Source organism: Arachis hypogaea, chromosome 3 (genome assembly GCF_003086295.3).
Source record: "Arachis hypogaea cultivar Tifrunner chromosome 3, arahy.Tifrunner.gnm2.J5K5, whole genome shotgun sequence".
Lineage (NCBI taxonomy): Eukaryota > Viridiplantae > Streptophyta > Magnoliopsida > Fabales > Fabaceae > Arachis > Arachis hypogaea.
In genome coordinates this window covers 33,020,669-33,044,968 of record NC_092038.1, presented here as the reverse complement: position 1 = coordinate 33,044,968, position 24,300 = coordinate 33,020,669, and the positions used below count along the sequence as shown (strand labels likewise).

The following is a 24,300-nucleotide window of genomic DNA, read 5'->3' as shown; positions in this document are numbered from 1 at the left end:
ATTACATACACAGATTTAAGGGTTCTATCCACTATTTGATTATTATCAAAATTCGAATCCAAATACAATATATTAAGAGGCAACATATTTAACTATTCAACCAAAACCTCAGCTGCAGTCTTATTGAATGTTATATCATACCTATTAATTTTGAAAGAGTTTCAGGTATATTCGAAATACCAATGTTTCGGTTATTTTAACTGTTGATCTGAATTATAAAAAATATATATAATATATATTAATTAAAATCAACGTTAAAATAACTGGAACACCGATATTTCCGGACATACCTGATAACTTTCGATTAATTTTACCTCTCAGAGAACTCAATTTGCCCAAACAAAAAGTCGAAGGATGGCCGATGGAGTCACTAGCCCTAGTGATTAATACCATAACAATGGATGGATTCTCTCATTTATTTTTCAAATGATTATATTATGTATCTTCAGATTTGTTTTTTAATAAAAATCTCTAACGCAAAATATGAATATGCTTAAAAATGACGTAGGATTTCAGAAGGAGTTTAGGGACAAAGCAGAAAACAGAAGATCTAATCTCGTAAATTGGTGTCTATGGATTGCCCATGTGGGGATCCATGAAGCATGCTCCTGCTTTTAATACTAAAAAAAAACGATCATAATTGAAAATTGTAATTGTAATCGTAATTAAACGCCAAAACAAGATTATTTATTAATTCGAAGGAAATAGCTCTTGCAGAAGCTGACAATTATTGAAAATCATGCTGGTTTTAATATTATTATAACATAAGAAAAGGATCACCTACTATAATACCACGCTAATGAAAACTAAATGGGACCATGACCATGGCATCACAATCACATAAGGCGTATATTCGGTATTCGTCTCAGATGAAAATGATGCATTGGAAATTTGGAATGGAACAAACGATTTCCAGAAACGCAACTTGGGATCCAAGTGTAACTGTGCCCCCACCTTACTTAATCACATGATATTGCCAATGCCAGCTATTATTGATTTTGATGTTCAAATTCTAATGGAATACCGCTCACCCTGCTAATGTGGCCCATTTTTCATTTTCCATTTCCCATTTCCCTTCATTCATATTATTTTATGCAATGCAAGCTAACCATGAATCAATGAACCATGATATTGACTAACATCCTCTCATGTTGTGAAAAAACTTGCTTCACTTGAATAGTCCCTTTATTTATTGAGTCATTGTAACTGTAAACTATCAACTATGGACACAAGAAGCAAGCACTTTATGGAAAGAAAAATGGCACTACCCTTGGGGGGATGTGTTGATGGTCTATCTGTCTGTCTATTATTGAATGATGATGGCAATTGGCAAGTGCACAAGGTCTATATCACCTTAGTTCCCCCATACCCTTATGCAAAGAGCCATGTTAATCGTCTCTGTATCGTTCCAATTTTGTTAAGACAATATGCGAATCGTCTTTGTATCTTTCCAATTTTGTCCGACTCGACGTGCATAGTACTGTAGACAGCAACAGCAGCCCAATTGCAAACAGCAGAAGAGTAAGAGCTGCATTGGAGGGCATTCAAGAATCATGCTTACCAAGTGTACCTAATTGTAAGTTATAAAACAGCAAGCATTAATTTGGAAAGCATTTACAGGGAAGAATACCATTATATCAACTTCTGTTGAGGAAAACCTCATATGCCATGGAATTAAGCGGTCATAACTAAACTACTGACATGAAAATGCATCCAGGAGCAACAACAATCAAAGTCCCTCATATTTTGATAGAACTGGACTGCTGTGTTTAATGCACATGAAATGTAAGCTCACCTGCTTAAGCATCGCAAATGATGACTTGTAATGCTGCAGTTACGTTTACCATGATCACTCCCTGGAATTAATCAATCCAAGTGTCTCCTAAAATATTTGAAGTCTCAGCTATCACTTTTACCATTATACAGCTTCAATTCGCTTTTATTGATTGCAGCCTGTCAGCTTTACTGGCAAATAAACAATTTTCAAATGTAATAAACCTGAGACATAAAAAATCACATATGAAGCTTGAAAGAATAATTCAAACTCAACATGAAGTAAATCAATAGTGTCAGATAGCTTCGAAGTTGAAGCCAAAACAAGTTTCAACTATTGGTTCAAGTGATCATTGCTATGAATATTGTCACAAATAGATTTAGGCTTCACATTGAAAAGAAGTCAAGTTTGTGATTTCACTTCACTTATGATCAGAAAAACTTGTTTAAATGATCATAAAATGGTAACATGGTCAAGCTAAAGAAAAGGAGAAACATAACTATATTGAAAATAATAGTAATAAAGCAGGGCACAATGATTCATGAGACACTAAGGTGAGAAGACAGAAGACTACATGAAAGTTGAAACTATCCCCTGCAATCTCACTCATATGAGTTGGTCTGTGTATATCCGTCTGGCAAAGAACCAGACGAATTTTTCCCAATTAAGTGATGAAGAAGAACGCCTGCGGCAACACTAACATTTAAGCTTTCCACGGCCAAAAATGACAGGAACTCTCTACCAGAGCTCTCATGGTTCACATCATTGACTTCACTATTATCTAAATCAGAAGGAATGTTCCCAGGAATCCTAACTAACTGAGTACATGATCTCTCTACCAGAGGCCTCAAACCAGTACCCTCACTGCCCAAAACAAGAATAGTTGGTGGACCAGGCTCAACCTCATCCAAAGGAATAGCTCTAGAGGAGACAGATCCTCCAAGAACTCGCCAACCATTTTCAGCTGAAGACACCAAGAATTGCATCATATTCTTGCAATATCTAAGTTCCATTAATTCAAGTGAGCCTGCACTTGCTTTGCTGACAACACCACTCAATGGAGCTGAATTCTTCGCACATAACACTATCCCAGAAGCTCCAAAAAAGTATGAAGACCTAATTATTGCCCCTAAATTTTGAGGATCGGTAACTTCATCCAAGGCTACCCAGAGAGAACCCTTCCCTTCATCAACAGAAACAGGATCCAATTGCATTATTTTTACCATCTCCAGTGGTGAAGCATCTAATACCAAACCCTGATGAGGACGGTTATCAGCTACCATATTTAGATCATGTTTTGATGCATCTTTTATAGTTAAACCAACCTTTTCCGCAATCTTCAGAACTTTCTCAAATCCTTTCTTGTCCTTTTTCTTCCTATTGTTACTACTCAAATCCAAACCTTCTTGCACGTACAATGCATAGAATTCTCTACGTTCAGCCGACAGTGCAGCCAAAACCGGTCCAACCCCATAGATTCCCTCACCAACAATCTTAGGCACAGTGGATTCTGTGGCCTCTTTCCAAGTCTTTCTACCCCAATTTTCCTGCTTATTCCATCTTCTAAACTCGGGCCTTTCTGATCCAACTTTTGCTCCCCCCATCCCCCTGTACCTGTTCTTTATGTTATCCCACCTTGGATCATCAATGGCTTCCTCTATTTCACCATCACCTACTTCACCATCATCATGATTATCAAACTTCCTATACCTGGTTCCATAATCACTTCTCTCAGTCCTCTGAACTCTCACTTTCTCAGCCAATCCGCTATTCCTTTCTTTACTTGCTAATGATGGTCCTGGCTTAGAAAAACCTTCATGATCATGAACTACTGCTTTCTCTAACCTCTCAACCGATTGCTCCCAAGAGGACTTGGTATTCACCTTCTTTCCTGAACCTTCCTGAATAGAGCTACTAATCTTATTCAGTTTCGCTCTCTCCAACGCTTTGGCTTCATTGGCTGCTAACCAAGGAAGTTGTTTTCCAGCACCATTAGAACTAGTCCCTCCATCCATTTTTCCAGCATAAGAGCTTGAGAAGCTTCTGGCTTTACAATATCTTCTGGCAAATTTTAGCATCAAGCCACGGGGGTTGACTACCTTCTTCAAGCTAGGGTTTTGGGAGGGTTTTTGATTATAGTGATGAGGTAAAGATCGTGGTTTTAAGGCGATGGGTGAATTGAAGCATCTGGGTTGCGAAGAAAATTTGGCGGCGAGAGGAAATGCATGGGCTTTGGAAACATTTGTGTACATTGTGAATTTGTGATTGTGATTGATGTTAGCAGAAGAAATATGAAGCATTAAAGGTTGAAGACATGAACAAGCTACCTACGGAAAATGGAAATGGGTAAACCATGGAAATATCTTATCCGCTCTCCATTTTGATTAGGGGTGGCAACGGGGCGGGTAGGGGCGGGTTTTTGCTCTACCCGACCCCGCCCCGCCCTACAAAAAACCCGCATCAAACCCGCCCCGCCCTACCCGCGGGTTGTAAAATGTTAAACCCTAACCCGCCCCTGCGGGTACCCGCCCCGCCCCTATAATTATTAAATCCAACAAATAAAATTAAATTTTAAAAATTATATAACCACCATTTACATACATAATATAAATTAAAATAAAAATTTATATATGATATAATATTATTAATCATTTTACTAATTATTTTATATATGTTACATATATTATATATTAAAAATATATATATTTACATATATATTATATATACCGGGGCGGGTAGGGGCGGGTTCAACCTAAACCCGACCCCGCCCCGCCCCGCCCAAGAACCCGCCCCGTTAAAACCCGCCCCGGTGCGGGGGCGGGTAATTACCCGCCCCGAGCGGGTAGGAGCGGGGTGGGTACCCGCGGGTTCGGGTAGTGTTGCCACCCCTAATTTTGATGGAATTAGGGCTTTTGCTATCTGATTCTTGAAACGACATCGTCACGCTTTTTTTTTTGACAAAAAATTCGTTTTCCGCATGAATATTTAACACCCAGAAAAAATTACCCACTTGTTTTTTTTTCTGTGTTTTTTTCTTTTTTCAGATTTGGACTATGTAATTTCTTTGGATTTTTTATATAAATTAAATAAGTATTTTATTTGCTTAAACAACTATGGGTAAGTCACCAAAAAAAAAATAACTATGGATTTCGAATCCCGCTTTATGTATGCAGTCATTTATTAACTAGCGACAAACTCTTAAATTGAATTTCGATTCACAACGAATTAATTCTTAATCTGTCAAACCGAAAGATATTGTGAATAACAAAAAAAATATTTTATTTATATTTATGTGTAATATAGTATTTACCATTTTATACAATACATCACATCTTGGATATTGTATATCCATTAACATTTTGGCTATGTCTTGAATGGTGAACATTCATTATAAGTAACATCACAATTGAATAGTTTTTGGATCTACTCAAGATATATTTAAAGAGTAAATATTTAAAATGGTTTGAAATTCAAATTGTTACTCAATTTAGTTCTTTATTTTAATAAATGACTAACTAAATTTCTTAAACTCAAAAATATACATCTCCATTAGTCTTTTGGAGAAGGCCGTGTAAACGTTAATGATTTAAAACGTTAAGTGTCAAGTTAGCATTCCAACTGTATGTTGATGTGGATGGAAATTAAATATGATTCAAATTGGTATTAGAAATTGGTTTATAATTATCAAATTAGTCCATTTTCAATTATAAAATCCTAATCCCCAAATTCTTGTCTTTTCCTCTTCGTCCTCTCTTTTATTTTCCAATTCTTCTTGTTTTCTCTTCTGTGTGTATGATGATAGGAGGTGCGAAGAGAACTCAAAGTAACTCAAGTAGGAACAACCTTACTGGGAGACCTTACAGCAGTAATAGAATGCGCAATAGGAGAGGTAAAAACGTTGTTTTCTGCAAGTACGGGTTTCAGACGGTGATAAAGTACTCAATGACGACAGAAAATTCAGGTAGACTATTTTATCTTTGTCCAAACTATGAGGTAAAGTTATGTCTTTGAAAAAAATATAAAGATGATTTCAATTTGAGGTTGGATTCACATGTGTTTGTTACTTTGCAGTATGGAATCCATTATAATGTCTTCTGATAGGCTGATGGATGTGAAAAACTAGTTTGTGCGATACGTATTTCGAAAGAAATTTTGCATGATTTCAATTGGAGGATGACAAGCTTTGTTGAGTTTGAAAAACTAATATTAAAATGATGATTAAACATTATTAAAATGTTAATAAGATGTTTATTAAAATATTACCAATTGTTTGTTTGATGTATTTGGTTTAGTGTGCAGGAAAGTAAATTAAGTTTTATATTGGCCCAATTAAACAAGCTCATCTTGATCAATAAACAAATTCAGCTTTGTACAAATTTGACTCAAAATTAGTGGCTGAAGAAAGAAAAAGAGCCAACAGAAAGGAACCAAGCCCAATCAGTAAAATGACCACAAGTTTCATACGGTTCTCCCACTCTTGGTAACTGGAACTTTAAAATTCAATTCAATTAATTACTTGAAACTTTCACCGAAAGCTATCATTTCTCTCTTCTCTCTCTTCTTTCTCTTGCTTCGGTCACGTCACTCACTCTTCCAAGAAAGAAAGAAAGAAAGAAAAGGGAAACTACAGAGGCTATGGAGCTTTGAAAGGAAAAAGGGTATTGCCAAATCAAAGCAAAGAAAAGGGGCTATAACTGAGTAGCTAGTCTCTCTCAGTCAAAGCACATCAAAAGTTTCTTTCCTCATTTGTGCTTCACCGAGGAACCAAGAAGAAAGCCACAAGGTCACAAGCATGGAACGAGCAACAATAGAGAATGTGAAGCCATCTTGGTTTAGAAGCACATCAACGTTCAGAATCAAAACTTGGAGCCAGAGTCAAGATCAATGGTCAAGATTGATGAAGCTAGAAGAAAAAGGATGAGAGAGAAGAGGTGAGTTTCATGCAATAGAATCAGTCTTCTCTCTCCTCTCTGATGAAGCTGATGCTATCTCTGATGTTGGAGAAGAAGAAAGTGTGAGGGTTGAACTTGATTCAACCATGGTAGCTTCACTCTTCTATATTAAGGGTGAACGGTCAAGAGTTGAAGATAAGGAGAGTAAGTAAAAAGCACAGAGTTCACTTTCATAGCTACCCAAGCTATTTGAGTTCTTCTCCTTCATGTAGTTCATTTAGTATTTTATTTTCTCAGTTTTATTTGTCTGAGTCTCATTATAAAAGACAAACATGGTGAGGTTTGTAAGAAAAAGTCAATGAAAGAAAAAAGGCAGTGAGTTAAACTATAAGAAAAACCCATAAGATGTCTCAGGTTTGCTTTGTACATCTTTCTGTTTTGTTTCATGATCCTGTGGAGATTCCCTTGCAAATTGGGTTAGCACTTTGCTGTTGAAAGTTAGGTTTGAGTCCTAGTTAAGTTCAGATTAGGTTTAGAATCTGGATTTGTCCCAAATAGGATTAGGTAGATCCTAGGAAAAGAATTGATGATTGTAATAATCTGTTAAAGATAGTGAAATTCCATCATTGTTGTGATAGAGACTGGATGTAGGCAATATTGTACCTAGTAGCTGAACCAAGATACATCTGGGTGTTATTTCTTCTTCTCTACCTCAATTCTGTTTCTATTGCTTAGAAGACAAAATAAAAATGTCTCTCAGATAACCACAAGACAAAAATAAAAATATCTCCTAAGTTTCTATGAGAAACTAAAAGTACGATACAGCAGAAAAAAAGGGGCTAAGATTCAACCCCCTTCTCTTAGCCACTGATAACCATCAAGCTTGGAGAGTGATGTTAAGACCTTTGATGATGATGATAATAGTGCTACTTGCTTTTGTAATTGCTTTTGGTATTTGTTTAGGTTTTAGATTTTTGGGTTTTAGAGACGAGAAGAGAGAACGAAGAGAAGAAGACAAGAATTAGGGATTAGGATTTTATAATTAAAAATGGACTAATTTAAGTATCATAAACTAATTTCGGACCAATTTGAATAATATTCAACTTTGGCCCATATCAGCATACAACTAGGATACCAACCTGGCACTTAACATTCCATATCATTAATCTTTACACGGCTCTTCTCCAAGGGACTAACAAGGATGCACGTTTTCAAGTTTAAGCGATTTAGTTTGTCATTAATTAAAGTGGGAGACTAAATTGAGTAGTGGTTTAAATTTCAAGGACTATTTTGAGTATTTTTTATATTTAAAATAAGATCTCAGATACTGTACATATGAGATATTCACGTACAGTTTTTGTATTCTGAGCATATAAGATATGGTTGAAAGAAGCATATATAAAGCATGCATATGTGATCTCTTTCATTTGAGAGATTTTCTTTAGATTCTTGCATATCTTGATGAATTTGCTTTGAGCATTATGTCAAGCTGCCAAGTTTTGTGTTCAGGAAACATTGGCCAATTGAATGAGACATGGCACGTAGCCAGGGCATTGGGCTTTGGGGTTGGTCTTTGTCTCTTTTTTTTAATGGCTAGGTATTTTAGTGTTAGATAGATTTATGTAAAATTTGTTTATAAGACGGTTAAATTAGTTTATGTTATTAGATTGTGTTATAGACAACAATAAAATTTAGGTTGAGATATTTTTATTACGTGAATTCAATATTCATTTTTTTTATGTGAATGAAATAAAATATTTAATATTTTTATTTGATTATATTTATTTTACTTTAAGTTAGAAATAATTTGATTTATTGGATATTTTGATCTAGATCTGTTGAGTTTGGAAAACAAATTTCTGTGATGAACAAACATTATAAGCTAAGTGTCAATTATTTGTTTAATTTATTTGGTTTAGTATGCAAGAAAATAAGTTAACCAAATTGGTCTAAGAAACTTGAGATCCTGCCCAAACCCGGTCTGGCCCATATATGCACACAATATGACTTACAGATTGATCACCCATTAAGCAAGTCTACACTAAATACCCCAATCTTGATCCAAGATAGGAAATGGCTGAACCTAGCCACAAGTTACATGGCCCAAATAAAAATCCAAGCCCATTCGGTAATCAACTACACTTCCCACTTTTTGACACTTAAACCCCAAATTCATTCCAATTAATTTTTTGACGCTTCTACCGAAAGCCAAATTCTTTCTTCTCTCTCCTCTCTCTTTCACTTTGGTCACATCTTCCAACAAGGAAGAAAGAAAGAAAGAAAAAAAAATGCAGTAGCTATGATGGTGTGAAGAACAAAAAGCTTGTTTTCAAATCCAAGCAAGAATAAAGAACTACAACCAAGAAGCTAGTCACTCTTCGGTCAAAACACATCAAAAAATTTCTTTCTTCTTTTGTGCTTCATCAAGGAATCAAGGAGAAATCTGCCAAGAACCAAGAACAGAACAAGCAACAATGAAGAAAGCAAAGTCAACAATTGTTAGAAGCTCATCAATGCTCAGAAATAAAACTTGAAGCCAAAGCAAGGCTCCACGGTCAAGATTGAAGAAACTTGAAAAAAAGAATGAGAGAGAATGGGTAAGTTGCATGCAACCAATTCAGATTTTTCTCTCCTCACTGACAAAGCCGCTACAAGTTCTGTGAAGGAGAAGAAGATAGTATGGACTGTGAACTAGCTTCAACCTGGGAAGCTTCACTCTTCTATAATAAGGGTGAATGGCCAAGGGTTGAAGGCAAGAGAGTAAGAACGAAGCACAGTGTTCAGTTCTTATAGCTTCCTAAACTTTTGAGTTCTTCTCCTTCATGGTTCTCATTTAGTATTCTCTTTTTCTCAATTTAGTCTGTCTGAGTCTCATTGAAAAAAGGCAAACATGGTGAGGTTTGTAAGAAAAGCCAATGAGAGGTAAAAAATAGTTAGTAAAACTTGGAGAAAAAGCCATAAGATGTTTCAGATTTTCTTTATACATCTTTCTGTTTTAAGTCATGATCCTGTGGAGATTCCCTTGTAAGTTGGGTTAGCACTTTACTGTTGAAAACTAGATTGAGATCTAGTCAAATTCAGATTGTGTTAGAATATGAATTTGTCCCAGATAGGATTGGGTAGATCCTAGAAAAACATTGGTGTATGTAATATGTTGAAAAAGTTAGTGAAATCCCATCATAATTATGATGGAGACTAGATATAGGCTACATTGCACTAGGTAGCTGAACTAAGATACATCTGTGTGTCACTTCTTCCTCTCTACTTCACTTCTACTTTTGCTACTCAAGAGATAAAAATAAAGTGTCTCTTAACTCGATACAAGACAAAAGCAAACACATCTCCTAAGTTTCTTTGAGAAAACAAAAAGTAATATTCACAAGAGATGCTAAGATTCAATCCCCCATTCTCTTAGCCACTGATAACCATCAATTGGTATCAGAGCTTAGTTTCAAAGAGATCAAGCTTTGTAGCTTGGACAAAAGATCCTGATGGCGAACAACAATGGCTCCAACATGGTGGCATACACTCTGACAGAAAGCCAATCCAATAACAGACCTTTGTTCTTCAATAGAAAGAACTACAACTATTGGAATGAGAGAATGAAGATCTTTGTTTAATCAGTAGATTATAACATTTTGATGATAATCTTGAATGGTCTCCAAATCCCAACCAAAACAAAAGCAGATGGTGTAGTGATTTCTAAGACTGAGGACAAATGGAATGATGAAGATAAAAGAAGATAGAGCTCAACGCCAAAGTTGTCAACATGCTTAATTGTGCTATCAGCTTCGAGGAATACCGAAAGGTATCAAGATGTAAAATAGAAAAGAAAATCTGGGACAAGCTCCAAGTCACCCATGAAGGGACTACCCAAGTCAAGAGAACCAGAATAGACATGTTGAGCAAAGAGTACAAAATATTCTCTATGAAGGAAGGAGAATCTATTGATGAAATATTTGAAAGATTCAACGTCATCATCAATGGCCTAGATGCTACGGGGATTACTCACCCTAAACCTGTGTTAGTGAGGAAAGTTCTAAGAAGTCTCAATAAAGAGTGGGAAATTAAGGCTATGGTTATAGCTAAGAGCAGTATCATTGATCAAATGACATATGATGATCTGAGAGGAAATTTACTTGCTTTTGAAACCACTTACTTAAAAAATGACACAAAAAAGAAAGAAATTGCTCTCAAATCATTCACTGAGTCCTTAGATGATGAATCCAGTGATAACTTATCTGATGATGAGTTTGTTCTTTTTGCTAAGAAATTTAGAAAAATGATGAAGGTTAAAGAAAGATGCAAGGGAGGCAGCTTAGGAAGACCAAAAAGGGACTTAAACAAGATCATCTGCCACAACTGTAGAGAGGTTGGACATTACAAGTTTAACTATCCAAAGTTGAAGAAAGAAGAAAATTCCAAGAAAGAAAAGAATCAGAGAACAAATCTCAAACCTGCCTCATGGCCGATCAAACTAATGAGGTAATTTTCATTGAACCTTCTACTGAAGACCTTCATCTTATGATTGATTATCTCACTAAGAAACTAAGATGCTTCTTAAATAAAAATCATGAACTTGAATCTCAAAATGACATCCTGAAGGCAGAAAACACTTTTCTCAAAGATAAATTAAGGGAAGTCGAAACCGTTGTTGATCTTGTTGAAGAAAACAAGCTACTAAAGGCTGAACTTAAGGGCTATGAGAAACAACATTCTGTGATTGTATACTTGAACTATTTTGAAGAAAATGAAAGGTTTCACAAAGAGGTAAAAAGCTTAAAAGAAGATCTGGCCAACTTTACTCAAAGTTCTGAAAATCTAAATAAACTCTTGGCTAGTCAAAAACATATTTATGAAAAGGCTGGATTGGGTTTTCATAAAAAATCTAAAAACACTTTTGAAAGATAACCTTTTTCAAATATGGCTTCTACTTCAGATGACATAAAGTTTCAAAACCCAACTAATATAAAAAAATAGCAACCAAAAAGGTTTTGTCATTTATGCAATTGAGATGGGCATTTTCTTATTCAATGTTTTATATGTGAAAAAATTATTGGAGATAAAGTGTACAAAATAGTTGGCAACTATAATGGTCTTGGCCAAAGGAGGTGGTTTAACATTCAAGGATCCAAAAAGATTTGGATACCTAAGGTCACTTAAGATTTTTTTGTGTGCCTAGAATCCAAAAGAAAGGACAACATGTGGTACTTAGATAGCGGATGCTCTAGGCATATGACCGAAAAATCCACATTCTTCATCAAGCTTGATGAGTATGATGGGGGGTTTGTAACTTTCGGTGATAATGGTAAAGGAAAGATAGTGGCCATAGGTAAAGTAGGTAAGAATTTCTCATCTTTCATGAATGATGTTTTTCTTGTTGATGGATTGAAACACAACTTACTAAGCAATAGTCAATTATGTGGTCTTGGATATTTAGTTATATTTAGAAAATTAGACTACTTAGTTATTTGTGAAAAATCCGGTGTAGTTTTGTTTGAGGCAAAAAGATGTAACAATGTGTATGGACTTACTCTAGAGGACTTAAAAGATCAAATGTGACATATTTTACCTCAATAGAATCTGAAAAATGGCTTTGGCACAAGAAGTTGGGTCACGCTAGCATGTACCAAATTTCTAAGCTTGTTAAGAAAAATTTAGTTTGAGGTATTCCTAATATAAAGTTTGACAAGGATATTACTTGTGATGCTTGTCAATTGGGCAAATAAACAAAATCTTCTTTTAAGCCCAAAGATGGAATCTCGACCAAAAGGCCATTATAAATGTCATACATTGATCTTTTCGGTCCCACTAGAACTCAAAGTTTGGGAGGAAAGCATTATGGCTTGATAGTGGTTGATGACTACTTTAGATACGGATAGGTTCTTTTTCTTGCTCACAAAAATGATGCGATCTATGCATTCTCTTCTCTATGTAAAAAGATTCAAAATGAAAAAGGATTTGAAAATTGCCCATATAAGAAGTGATCATGGAAAAGAATTTAAAAATCAAGATTTTGAAATCTTTTGTGATGAACTTGGAACCTCTCATAATTTTTCATATCCTAGAACCCCTCAACAAAATGGGGTTATTGAAAGGAGAAATAGAAGTCTACAAGAAGTGACTAGGGAAATGCTTTTTGAAAATGAAATTCCTAAATTTCTATGGGCCAAAGTAGTAAACACAGCTTGCTATATCCTAAATAGAACAATAATTAGAAAAAGGGTTAAAGAAAACCCCTTTATGAACTATGGAAAGGAAATTCTCCATATCTTAAGTACTTTCATATATTTGGATGCAAATGCTTTGTGTTAAATAACAAAGATAATCTTGAAAAATTTGATCCAAAATCTTATGAAGGTTTATTTGTTGGATACTCAACCACTAGTAAAGTTTATAGGGTTTACCTCAAATAACATAGAACTATTAAGGAATTCATACATGTATCTTTTTGCGATACTAACTTCATATCAAGTGCTGTCTTAGATGATGATGCCGGAAATGAAGCTGAGGAGAGTCCACAAGAGAATCAAGAAAATGTCAAATCAGGTCCTTCTATGGAGAATGTCAGTTCTGAACCGGCTCCTCAAAATGAAGGAGACTTTTCTGTCTTGTCTCCTGATGAAGCCAGAGAATTCAGAATAATAAATAAAGCTGAACCAAGTCATAGTCAAGCCAAAACCTCATCTCAAAAGCCTAAGGAGTGGAAGTTCTTGAAGAACTACCCACACAAGTTCATTATTGGAGATCCATCCCATGGAGTCACTACTAGATCCTCAAGCAAGAAGAAAGCCGAAATCAACAATGTTGCTTTCTTATCCCAATTAGAACCTTAAAATGTGAAACAAGCTCTTGAAGATCCCTCTTGGATGAAGGCCATGAAAGAGGAGTTAAGCCAACTAAAAAAGAATGAGGTTTGGACTCTTGTACCTTACCCAAATGGTAAGAAGGTAACCGGTACCAAGTGGATTTTCAAAAATAAATTGGGTGAAGATGGTAGTATGGTTCATAACAAGACTAGATTAGTGGCTCAATGTTACGATCAAAAAGAGGGCATTGACATTGATGAGTCTTTTGCTCCAGTGGCAAGAATGGAAGCAATTCGGTTGCTACTTGTTTATGCTGCCCACAAAGGTTTTAAAATATTTCAAATGGATGTCAAATGTGCCTTTTTGAATGGGTTTATTGATAGAGAAGTATTCGTAGCTCAACTCCTCGGTTTTGAAAACAAAGATTTTTCTAATCATGTTTTAAAACTATCCAAGGCTCTTTATAGCCTTAGGCAAGCTTCAAGAGCTTGGTATGAAAGGCTGGTGCACGAAATTATGATACACAATGGAGCCAACAACTTGTAAGCACAATTGTAATCTCAACTCTTTTTCACAACTTCGCGCAACTAACCAGCAAGTGCACTGGGTCGTCTAAGTAATAAACCTTACGTGAGTAAGGATCGATCCCACGGAGATTGTCGGCTTGAAGCAAGCTATGGTCACCTTGTAAATCTCAGTCAGGCGGATTCAAATGGGTTATGGAGTTTTCATAATTAAAAGATAAATAAAACATAAAATAAAGATAGAGATAATTATGTAAATCATTGGTGGAAATTTCAGATAAGCATATGGAGATGCTTCATCCCTCTTGAATCTCTGCTTTCCTACTGCATTCATCCAATCCTTCATACTCCTTTCCATGGTAAGCTGTATGTTGGGCATCACCATTGTCAATGGCTACTTCCCGTCCTCTCAGTGAAAATGGTCCAAATGCGCTGTCACCGCACGGCTAATCATCTGTCGGTTCTCGATCATGTTGGAATAGAATCCAGTGATCCTTTTTCGTCTGTCACTACGCCCAACACTCGCGAGTTTGAAGCTTGTCACATTCATCCCTTCCCAGATCCTACTCGGAATACCACAGACAAGGTTTAGACTTTTCAGATCTTAGGAATGGCCGCCAATAATTCTAGCTTATACCACGAAGACTCCGATCTTTCGGAATGGAGGCTAAGAGATACACGCTCAATCTTAAGTAGAATGGAAGTGGTTGTCAGTCACACGTTCATAGGTGAGAATGATGATGAGTGTCACGGATCATCACATTCATAAGATTGAAGTGTGAGTGAATATCTTAGAATAAGAATAAGCATGAATTGAATAGAAGAACAATAGTACTTTGCATTAATACTCGAGGAACAGCAGAGCTCCACACCTTAATCTATGGTGTGTAAAAACTCCACCGTTGAAAATACATAAGTGGTCTGGAGGTCCAGGCATGGCCGAATGGCCAGCCTCCCCAAATATGAAAATATGATATCCAGAATTCTCTATGATCCGAAGATGAAAATACAATAGCAAAAGGTCCTATTTATAATGAAACTAGCTACTAGGGTTTACAGAAATAGGTAAATGATGCAGAAATTCACTTCCGGGCCCACTTGGTGTGTGCTTAGGCTGAGCATTGAGCTTTACACGTGTGGAGGCTTCTCTTGGAGTAAAACGCCAGCTTTTGTGCCATTTTGGGCGTTTAACTCCAGCTTTTATGCCAGTTATGGCGTTTTGGCACTAGAAAAGGGCAGAGGGCTGGCATTTTGACGCCATTTTACGTCATCAAAACTCGCGCAAAGTATGAACTATTATATATTTCTAGAAAGCCCTAGATGTCTACTTTCTAACGCAATTGAGAGTGCGCCATTTGAAGTTTTGTAGCTCCAGAAAACCCACTTCGAATGTAGGGAGGTTAGAATCCAACAACATCTGCAGTCCTTTGTTAGCATCTGAATCAGATTTTTGCTCATGTCCCTCAATTTCAGCCAGAAAACTTTTGAAATCACAGAAAAACACACAAACTCATAGTAAAGTCCAGAAATGTGAATTTTGCTTAAAAACAAATAAAAATATACTAAAAACTAACTAAATCATACTAAAAACTATATAAAAATAATGCCAAAAAGCGTATAAATTATCTGCTCATCACAACACCAAACTTAAATTGTTGCTTGTCCCCAAGCAACTGAAAAAAAAAATAGGATAAAAAGAAGAGAATATATAATGAATCCCACAGTATCAATGAAACTTAGTTCTAATTAGATGAGTGGGACTTGTAGCTTTTTGCTTCTGAATAGTTTTGACATCTTACTTTTTCTTTTGAAATTCAAAATGATTGGCATCTATAGGAACTTTGAATTTTAGATAGTTTTATTGATTCTCCTAGTTCAGTACGTTGATTCTTGAACATAGCTATTTTATGAGTCTTGGCTGTGACCCTAAGCACTTTGTTTTCCAATATTACCACCGGATACATAAATGCCACAGACACATAACTGGGTGAACCTTTTCAGATTGTGACTCAGCTTTGCTAAAGTCCCCAGTTAGAGGTGTCCAGAGTGCTAGAAGGAGTTTCAGTAACCTTTTTACTCAGCTGGCCCACTTGTGCCTCCAAATTTCTAATGGAGGATCTTGTTTCAGTCATGAAACTAAGAGTATCCTTAGATAGATCAGAGACTATGTTTGCTAAGCTAGAGGAATTCTACTCAGAATGCTCTGTCTGTTACTGAGATGATGATGGGAAAGGTTTGCTATTGCTAAACCTGTTTCTTCCACCATTGTTATTATTGAAGCCTTGCTTATGTTGATCCTTCCATGAAAAATTTGGATGATTTTTCTATGAAGGATTATAGGTGTTGCCAAAGGTTTCACCCATGTAATTCACCTCTGCCATTGCAGGGTTCTCAGGATTATAAGCTTCTTCTTCAGAAGATGCTTCTTTAGTACTGTTGCATGCATTTTGCAATCCATTCAGACTCTGAGAGATCATATTAACTTGTTGGGTCAATATTTTGTTCTGATCCAGTATGGCATTCAGAGCATCAATTTCAAGAACTCCTCTCTTTTGAGGCATCCCATTACTCACAGGATTCCTCTCAAAGGTATACATGAACTGGTTATTTGTAACCATTTCAATAAGTTCCTGAGCTTCTGCAGGCGTTTTCTTTAGGTGAATGGATCCACCTGCAGAGTGGTCCAGTGACATCTTAAAAAATTCAGACAGACCATCATAGAATATATCTAATGTGGTCCATTCTGAAAGCATGTCAGAAGGACACTTTTTGGTTAGTTGCTTGTATCTTTTCCAAGTTTCATAGAAGGATTCACCTTCTTTCTGTCTGAAGGTTTGAACATCCTCTCTAAGCTTGCTCAGCTTTTGAGGAGGAAAGAACTTGGCTAAGAAAGTCGTGACCAGCTTATCCCAAGAGTCCATGCTATCTCTAGGTTGTGAGTCCAACCATGTTCTAGCTTTGTCTCTTACAGCAAAAAGGAAAAGCATGAGCTTGTAGACTTCAGGATCAACTCCATTGGTCTTAACAGTATCACAGATCTGTAAGAACTCAGTTAAGAACTGATAAGGGTCTTCTGATGGAAGTCAATGAAACTTGCAGTTTTGTTGCAGTAGAGAAACTAATTGAGGCTTTAGCTCAAAATTGTTTGCTCCTATAGCAGAGATTGAGATGCTTCTTCCATAGAAGTTAGAAGTTGGTGTAGTAAAATCACCGAGCATCTTCCTTGCATTGTTGTTTGGTTCGGACATAATTGTTTCTTTTGCTGTTTCCTTTTCAAAAATTTCAGTGAGGTCCTCTTCAGAGTTTTGTGCTTTAGCTGCTCTTAGCTTCCTCTTCAGAGTCCTTTCAGGTTCAGGATCAGCTTCAATAAGTATGCCTTTATCTTTGTTCCTGTTCATATGAAAGAGAAGAAAACAAAAAGAATATGGAATCCTCTATGTCACAGTATAGAGATTCCTTGAGGTGTCAGAGGAAAATAAGAATAGAAGAAGGAGGTAGGTAAAATTTCGAACACACAAAGAGAGATGGAGTTTGAATTGACAATGGAGGAGGAATGTTAGTGTTTAAATAGAAAAAGATGAGAGAAGGGGGGAAATTTTCGAAAAATTTAATAACTGAAAAAAAATGAAAATTTAAAATAATTTTGAAAAATTGGTTGTGGCTTTCGAAAATTGAAGTAAAAATATGGTTAGGTGATTTTGAAAAAGATAAGAAATAAATTTGAAAAGATAAGGAGTTAGAAAAAAAAAGATTTTTGAAATTAGAATTAAAAAAATGTGATTTGAAAAAGATATGATTTAAAAAAGATATTTTTGGAAAGATAAAAATTAAAAAGATTTTATTTTTAAAATTAATAACTTGATTAGCAAGAAACTAAAAGATATGATTCTAAATTTCAAATTTTGAACCTTTCTTAACAAGAAAGTAACAAACTTGAAACTTTTGAATCAAGATTTTTGAAAATTTTGAAAAAGATTTGATTTTTTTGAAAAATTATGAAGAATTGAAAAAGATTTGAATTGAAAATAAAATTCCTCTCCTTATGTCTTCCTGGCGTTAACGCCCAAGAGCTGCATGTTTTGGGCATTTAACGCCGAATTGCTGCATGGTTTGGGCGTTTAAATGCCCAGCCAGGTACTCTGGCTGACGTTTAAACGCCAGTTTTCCTTCTTCACTGGGCGTTCTGAACGCCCGGCTTTTTCTCTGTAATTCCTCTACTTTATGTTCTTGGATCTTCATTTTGCTAAATCCTTTATTCAAGAAGATATGTTTTCAATTTTGAAAAACAACAAAATGAGTCAAAACATATAATTCTTGGATTAAAACACAAGATATATGAAATAACATTATGAACGTCAAGATGAACACCAAGAACAATCTTGAAGATCAAGATGAAGATCAAGAACTCAGTTTTCTTAATGAAAGAAAACATGGAGGACACCAAACTTAGAACTTTCTCATGTTTGGGCCATATGAATGCAAGAATGCATATGTAGAACATTATGCAGTGCAAATCAATAAATCATGAAGATCAAACAAGGCAATTCATCAAGAACAACTTTGAAGATCATCAAGAACACAATGCATGTGTTTCAAAAATTACAAGATAATTAAAATCATGCAATTGACACCAAACTTAAAATTTAGCCCTAGATTCAAACAAGAACCATTAAATATTTTTTGTTTTATGATTTTATAAATTTTTTTTGTATTTTTTTTCAAAATTATTTTGGAAAAACAAAAAAGAAGAAAATTTTGAAAGATTTTTGAAAACTTTTTGAAAATAAAATAAAACAAGAAGAAAATTACCTAATATGAGCAACAAGATGAACCGTCAGTTGTCCAAACTTGAACAATCCCCGCCAACAGCACAAAAAACTTGGTGCACGAAATTGTGATACACAATGGCACCAACAACTTGTACGCACAATTGTAATCTCAACTCTTTTTCACAACTTCGCACAACTAACCAGCAAGTGCACTGGGTCGTCCAAGTAATAAACCTTACGTGAGTAAGGGTCGATCCCATAGAGATTGTCGGCTTGAAGCAATCTATGGTCACCTTGTAAATCTCAGTCAGGCGGATTCAAATGGGTTATGGAGTTTTCATAATTAAAAGATAAATAAAACATAAAATAAAGATAGAGATACTTATGTAAATTATTGGTGGGAATTTCAGATAAGCGTATGGAGATGTTTCATCCCTCTTGAATCTCTGCTTTTCTATTGCATTCATCCAATCCTTCATACTCCTTTCCATGGCAAGCTGTATGTTGGGCATCACCGTTGTCAATGGCTACTTTCCATCCTCTCAGTGAAAATGGTCCAAATGCACTGTCACCGCACGACTAATCATCTGTCGGTTCTCGATCATGTTGGAATAGAATCCAGTGATCCTTTTGCATCTGTCAGTACGCCCAACACTCGCGAGTTTGAAGCTTGTCATAGTCATCCCTTCCCAGATCCTACTCGGAATACCACAGACAAGGTTTAGACTTTTTGGATCTCAGGAATGGCCGCCAATAATTCTAGCTTATACCATGAAGACTCCGATCTTTCGGAATGGAGGCTAAGAGATACACGCTCAATCTTAAGTAGAATGGAAGTGGTTGTCAGTCACGTGTTCATAGGTGAGAATGATGATGAGTGTCACGGATCATCAATTCATCAGGTTGAAGTGCGAGTGAATATCTTAGAATAAGAATAAGCATGAATTGAATAGAAGAACAATAGTACTTTGCATTAATACTCGAGGAACAGCAGAGCTCCACACCTTAATCTATGGTGTGTAGAAACTCCACCGTTGAAAATACATAAGTGGTCTGGAGAAATAGGTAAATGATGCAGAAATCCACTTCCAGGCCCACTTGGTGTATGCTTGGGCCGAGCATTGAGCTTTACACGTGTGGAGGCTTCTCTTGGAGTTAAACACCAGCTTTTGTGCCAGTTTGGGCGTTTAACTCCAACTTTTATGCCAGTTTTGGCGTTTTGACGCTAGAAAAGGGCAGAAGACTGGCGTTTTGATGCCATTTTACATCATCAAAACTCGCGCAAAGTATGAACTATTATATATTGCTGGAAAGCCCTGGATGTCTACTTTCCAACGCAATTAAGAGTGCACCATTTGAAGTTCTGTAGCTCCAGAAAATCTACTTCGAATGCAGGGAGGTCAGAATCCAACAACATCTGCAGTCCTTTGTCAGCCTCTGTATCAGATTTTTGCTCAGGTCCCTCAATTTCAGCTAGAAAATATCTGAAATCATAGAAAAACACACAAACTCATAGTAAAGTCTAGAAATGTGAATTTTGCTTAAAAACTAATAAAAATATACTAAAAACTAACTAAATCATACTAAAAACTATATAAAAACAATGCCAAAAAGCGTATAAATTATCCGCTCATCAAAGGCTTAGTGCCTTCTTTTTGCAAAATGATTTTCTAAGGGGTACTACTGATACTACTTTATTCATTAAAGAATCTAATGATGATTTCTTGCTTGTCAAAGTGTATGTGGATGATATTATGTTTGGATCGGCAAATGAATCCTTGTGTAAAGAGTTTGAAAATTTAATGACTAGCGAGTTTGAAAAGAGTTTGATAGGAGAACTAACATTCTTCCTTGGACTTCAAATCAAGCAAACTCCTAGTGGCATTTTTGTTCGCCAAGGTAAATATGCCAAAGAGTTAATAAAGAAATTTGGTTTAAAAAACTCCAAACCCATGGTACTCCTATGCATCCGAATACAAAACTTAACAAGGATCAAAATGGGAAAGATATTGATGAAACCTGGTATAGAGGTATGATTGGATCAATAATCTATTTAACATCTTCTAGGGCAGACATAGTTCAAAGTTTGGGTGTATGTTCTCGCTTTCAATCTCACTATAAGGAATCACATCTTTCAGCTATAAAATGAATCATTAGGTACATAAAAGGCACATCTGACCTTGGTTTATGTTATCCTAGAACTAATGAATTCTATGTAGTTGGTTATTGTGATGCAGATTATGCGGGTAATTATGTGGATAGACGAAGTACTTCGGAATTGTGTTGCTTTCTTGAAAAATCCCTAAATGTTTGGTCAAGCAAAAAGCAAGCTACTGTTGCTTTATCCACAGCTGAAACCGAATATATTTCAGCCTCCACTTGTTGTTCACAACTGATTTGGCTCAAAACTTAACTTGTGGACTACAAACTGAAAATTGATAGTATTCTCTAACTTTGTGATAACATGAGTACAATAAATATTTCAAAAAATCTTGTGTTGCACTCAAGAACCAAGCACATTGAAGTGAGATATCACTTCATTAAGGAACATGTACAAAAGGAAACTATTGAGATTCAATTTGTAAAATCTGAAAAGCAATTGGCTGATATCTTCACTAAGCCACTGTGTGAAGAAAGATTTTGCAAGTTAAGAAATGTCCTAGGAATAATTGACATTAACTCAGTGGGTTAATTGTGTTTTTCTTCTCTCTATGTTATTTTGTCTCGTAGGTAGTAGGGAGACAAAACTGGGTACGTGATGAACTCTTTAAAGGAACTTAAACATGGCCCAGAAAATTTCTAGATTGAGAGAATGTGAATCTATCCCATATAGCCCAACTTGCTGTCACCACTTCTGGGTCTATGTAAGACAAACATTGTTTATATGATATGGGCTTATTACTAAAATCATAAAATCTTTATTTTAATAATTTTTTATTCAATTCTTTCTCTTTTTTTCCATTTCAAGTCATGTCAATCAGAAATTTTTATCATCCCTCGTGACTTGTCACTTCATATTTCATTGTTTTAAAATTCAAAATTTTTTTTGAAAATCATTTCAATAAATTCTTTTGCTTTAAAAGAACAGTTTTTCATTAAGCATTAATGATGGTTTCTCTTTCAAGATAACCTCTCTCTCCTCCACTAACCCTCTTCGGCGTTATCTCTTCCCCTCAACCTTCTTCCATCATTCAATATGAGAAAGAAAATAGCAACAAGAAGGAGCACTGGTGCATTCATCCCTTCTCGAAATCCTCTTCAATCCAAACAACCTTATTCTCACATACACATTCACATACATTCCCATTTATCTTCATCTCATTCCTCTCAACCGAACAAATCCATGGCCAGAAAAACAGTTCATCTTAAGGGTTCCTTTGCTAACAAAGGAGCCAAATCATCTCGTGGGAAAGGTGGAAAGGGAAAAGGCACCATGCAAGAACAAGAAGACCGTCCACCATCTCCTTCTCGTCGCTCTACTCCTCATCCTTCCGGATGCTCTGTTCGTCCCTCTAAAAGTCCAAGAAGGTCCACACTTCACGATACAAGAGAGCCTCCACATCTTGACTCTCTTTAGTTCAAACAAAAGTATGGTAAACCAGCATACTCTCATTATGATCTTCATCGTTTTGCCAGTTGCACTGACTATGAGTTTTATAAGCAAGTCATTTCGAACCGAACTCTCTATTCATTTTTTGTGGTTGATCTTGATGCTTTGTCTGAAAAAAGGATTGATTTTAGAAATAGTTTTCATGATCTGAAATGGACTAACATTTTCAAAATTAGAAAGTCTGTCTATCCGAACCTGGTGCGAGAGTTTTATGCAAATATGCTTTTTCATTAATGGGAACTTCATTCTTTTGTTAAAAATACTTAATTTGTTTTGAATGTAATAACTATTGTGAAGCTCTTGGGTACCAAGACACAAAGGCAAATGTCTATATGTCTGGAAAATGAGATAACCATATTGGCATTTCTCACCAAGAAGCCCTGGCTAGAATATGTGAAAATTTCTCCCCCATGGATGGCCAACTCCCACACACAATGCCCTAGGTCCTGTTAGGGCTCTGTTGCATAGCATCATACCTCACATAATCATGCCTCAAAACGGATCATATCAAAGGGTAATAGTTTGTGACACTCTTGTGCTTTATGCCATTCTGAACTCTATCCCTATTTCTTTTGCATATCTAATGATTCGCCACATGTGGGATTGTGTCAAAAGCGATAAAAAGAGCTCTCTTCCTTATGGAATATTTTTAACTTGTTTGTTTGAATATTTTTCTATTTATTTGAGCAATGAGCTCGTTGAGAACAAGGTGTCTATTATCAAAGGTGGTGGTGTATCCAAACAGGTTAAAGACAAAGGTGTCAAGCGTACTAAAGATTTTGCAATATATGAAAGTGAGGATGTGATGAGCGGATAATTTATACGCTTTTTGGCATTGTTTTTAAAATGTTTTTAGTATGTTTTAGTTAGTTTTTATTATATTTTTATTAGTTTTTAGTTAAAATTCACTTTTCTGGACTTTACTATGAGTTTGTATGTTTTTCTGTGATTTCAGTTATTTTCTGGCTAAAATTGAGGGACCTGAGCAAAAATCTGATTCAGAGGCTGAAAAGGACTGCAGATGCTGTTGGATTTTGACCTCCCTGCACTTGAAGTAAATTTTCTGGAGCTACAGAAGCCGAATTGGTGCGCTCTCAATTGCGTTGGAAAGTAGACATCCTGGGCTTTCCAGCAATGTATAATAGTTCATACTTTGCACGAGATTTGATGGCCCAAATAGGCGTTCCAAGTCAGCTCAAGAATTCTGGCGTAAAACGCCGGAACTGGCACAAGAATGGGAGTTAAACGCCCAAACTGGCACAAAAGCTGGCGTTTAACTCCAAGAAGCGTCTCTACGCGAAAATGCTTCAATGCTCAGCCCAAGCACACACCAAGTAGGCCAGGGAGTAGATTTTTATGTCATTTACTCATATTTGTAAACCCTAGGCTACTAGTTCTCTATAAGTAGGACCTTTTTGTATTTTCGTCTTTTGATCACTAGAGATCTTTTGATCATGTTTAGATGATTGAACCCTCTTTGGGAGGCTGGCCATTTGGCCATACCTAGACCTTGTTCTTATGTATTTTCAACGGTGGAGTTTCTACACACCATAGATTAAGGTGTGGAGCTCTGCTGTACCTCGAGTATTAATGCAATTACTATTGTTCTTCTATTCAATTCAGCTTATTCTTGTTCTAAGATATCACTTGTTCCTCAACTTGATGAATGTGATGATCCGTGACAATCATCATCATTCTCACCTATGAACGTGTACCTGACAACCACCTCCGTGGGATCGACCCTTACTCGCGTAAGGTTTATTACTTGGACGACCCAGTGCACTTGCTGGTTAGTTGTGCAAAGTTGTGATAAAGAGTTGAGATTGCAATTGAGCGTACCATGTTGATGGCGCCATTGATGATCACAATTTCGTGCACCAAGTTTTTGGCGCCGTTGCCAGGGATTGTTTGAGTTTGGACAA

At 36.1% G+C, this 24,300-nt stretch overlaps 2 protein-coding genes across 5 annotated transcripts; one reads left to right on the top strand and one right to left on the bottom strand.

Annotated features, from left to right (window-relative positions):
• Nucleotides 1–1,167: 1,167 nt before the first annotated feature.
• LOC112790183 (uncharacterized) lies at nt 1,168–4,151 on the bottom strand. Of its 4 annotated transcripts, XR_011879722.1 has the most exons (3): nt 2,349–4,147; nt 1,796–1,965; nt 1,168–1,570 (listed from the first exon to the last, which is right to left on the bottom strand). XR_011879722.1 is itself a non-coding variant. In XM_025832451.3 (2 exons), the coding sequence occupies exon 1, from the start codon at nt 4,072–4,074 to the stop codon at nt 2,377–2,379; it is 1,698 nt and encodes a 565-aa protein (XP_025688236.1). In that variant the 5' UTR covers nt 4,075–4,147; the 3' UTR covers nt 1,922–1,998; nt 2,349–2,376. The 4 variants fall into 4 exon arrangements, 1 of the variants encoding a protein (XP_025688236.1); XR_011879724.1 differs by having other exon boundaries at nt 1,168–1,528; nt 1,631–4,151; XR_011879723.1 differs by having other exon boundaries at nt 1,168–1,528; nt 1,796–4,151.
• A 6,284-nt stretch (nt 4,152–10,435) lies between these two features.
• LOC140183402 (uncharacterized) lies at nt 10,436–11,155 on the top strand. The gene has a single exon (XM_072231816.1). It carries the CDS (start codon nt 10,436–10,438, stop codon nt 11,153–11,155), a length of 720 nt encoding a protein of 239 aa, XP_072087917.1.
• Nucleotides 11,156–24,300: the final 13,145 nt, after the last annotated feature.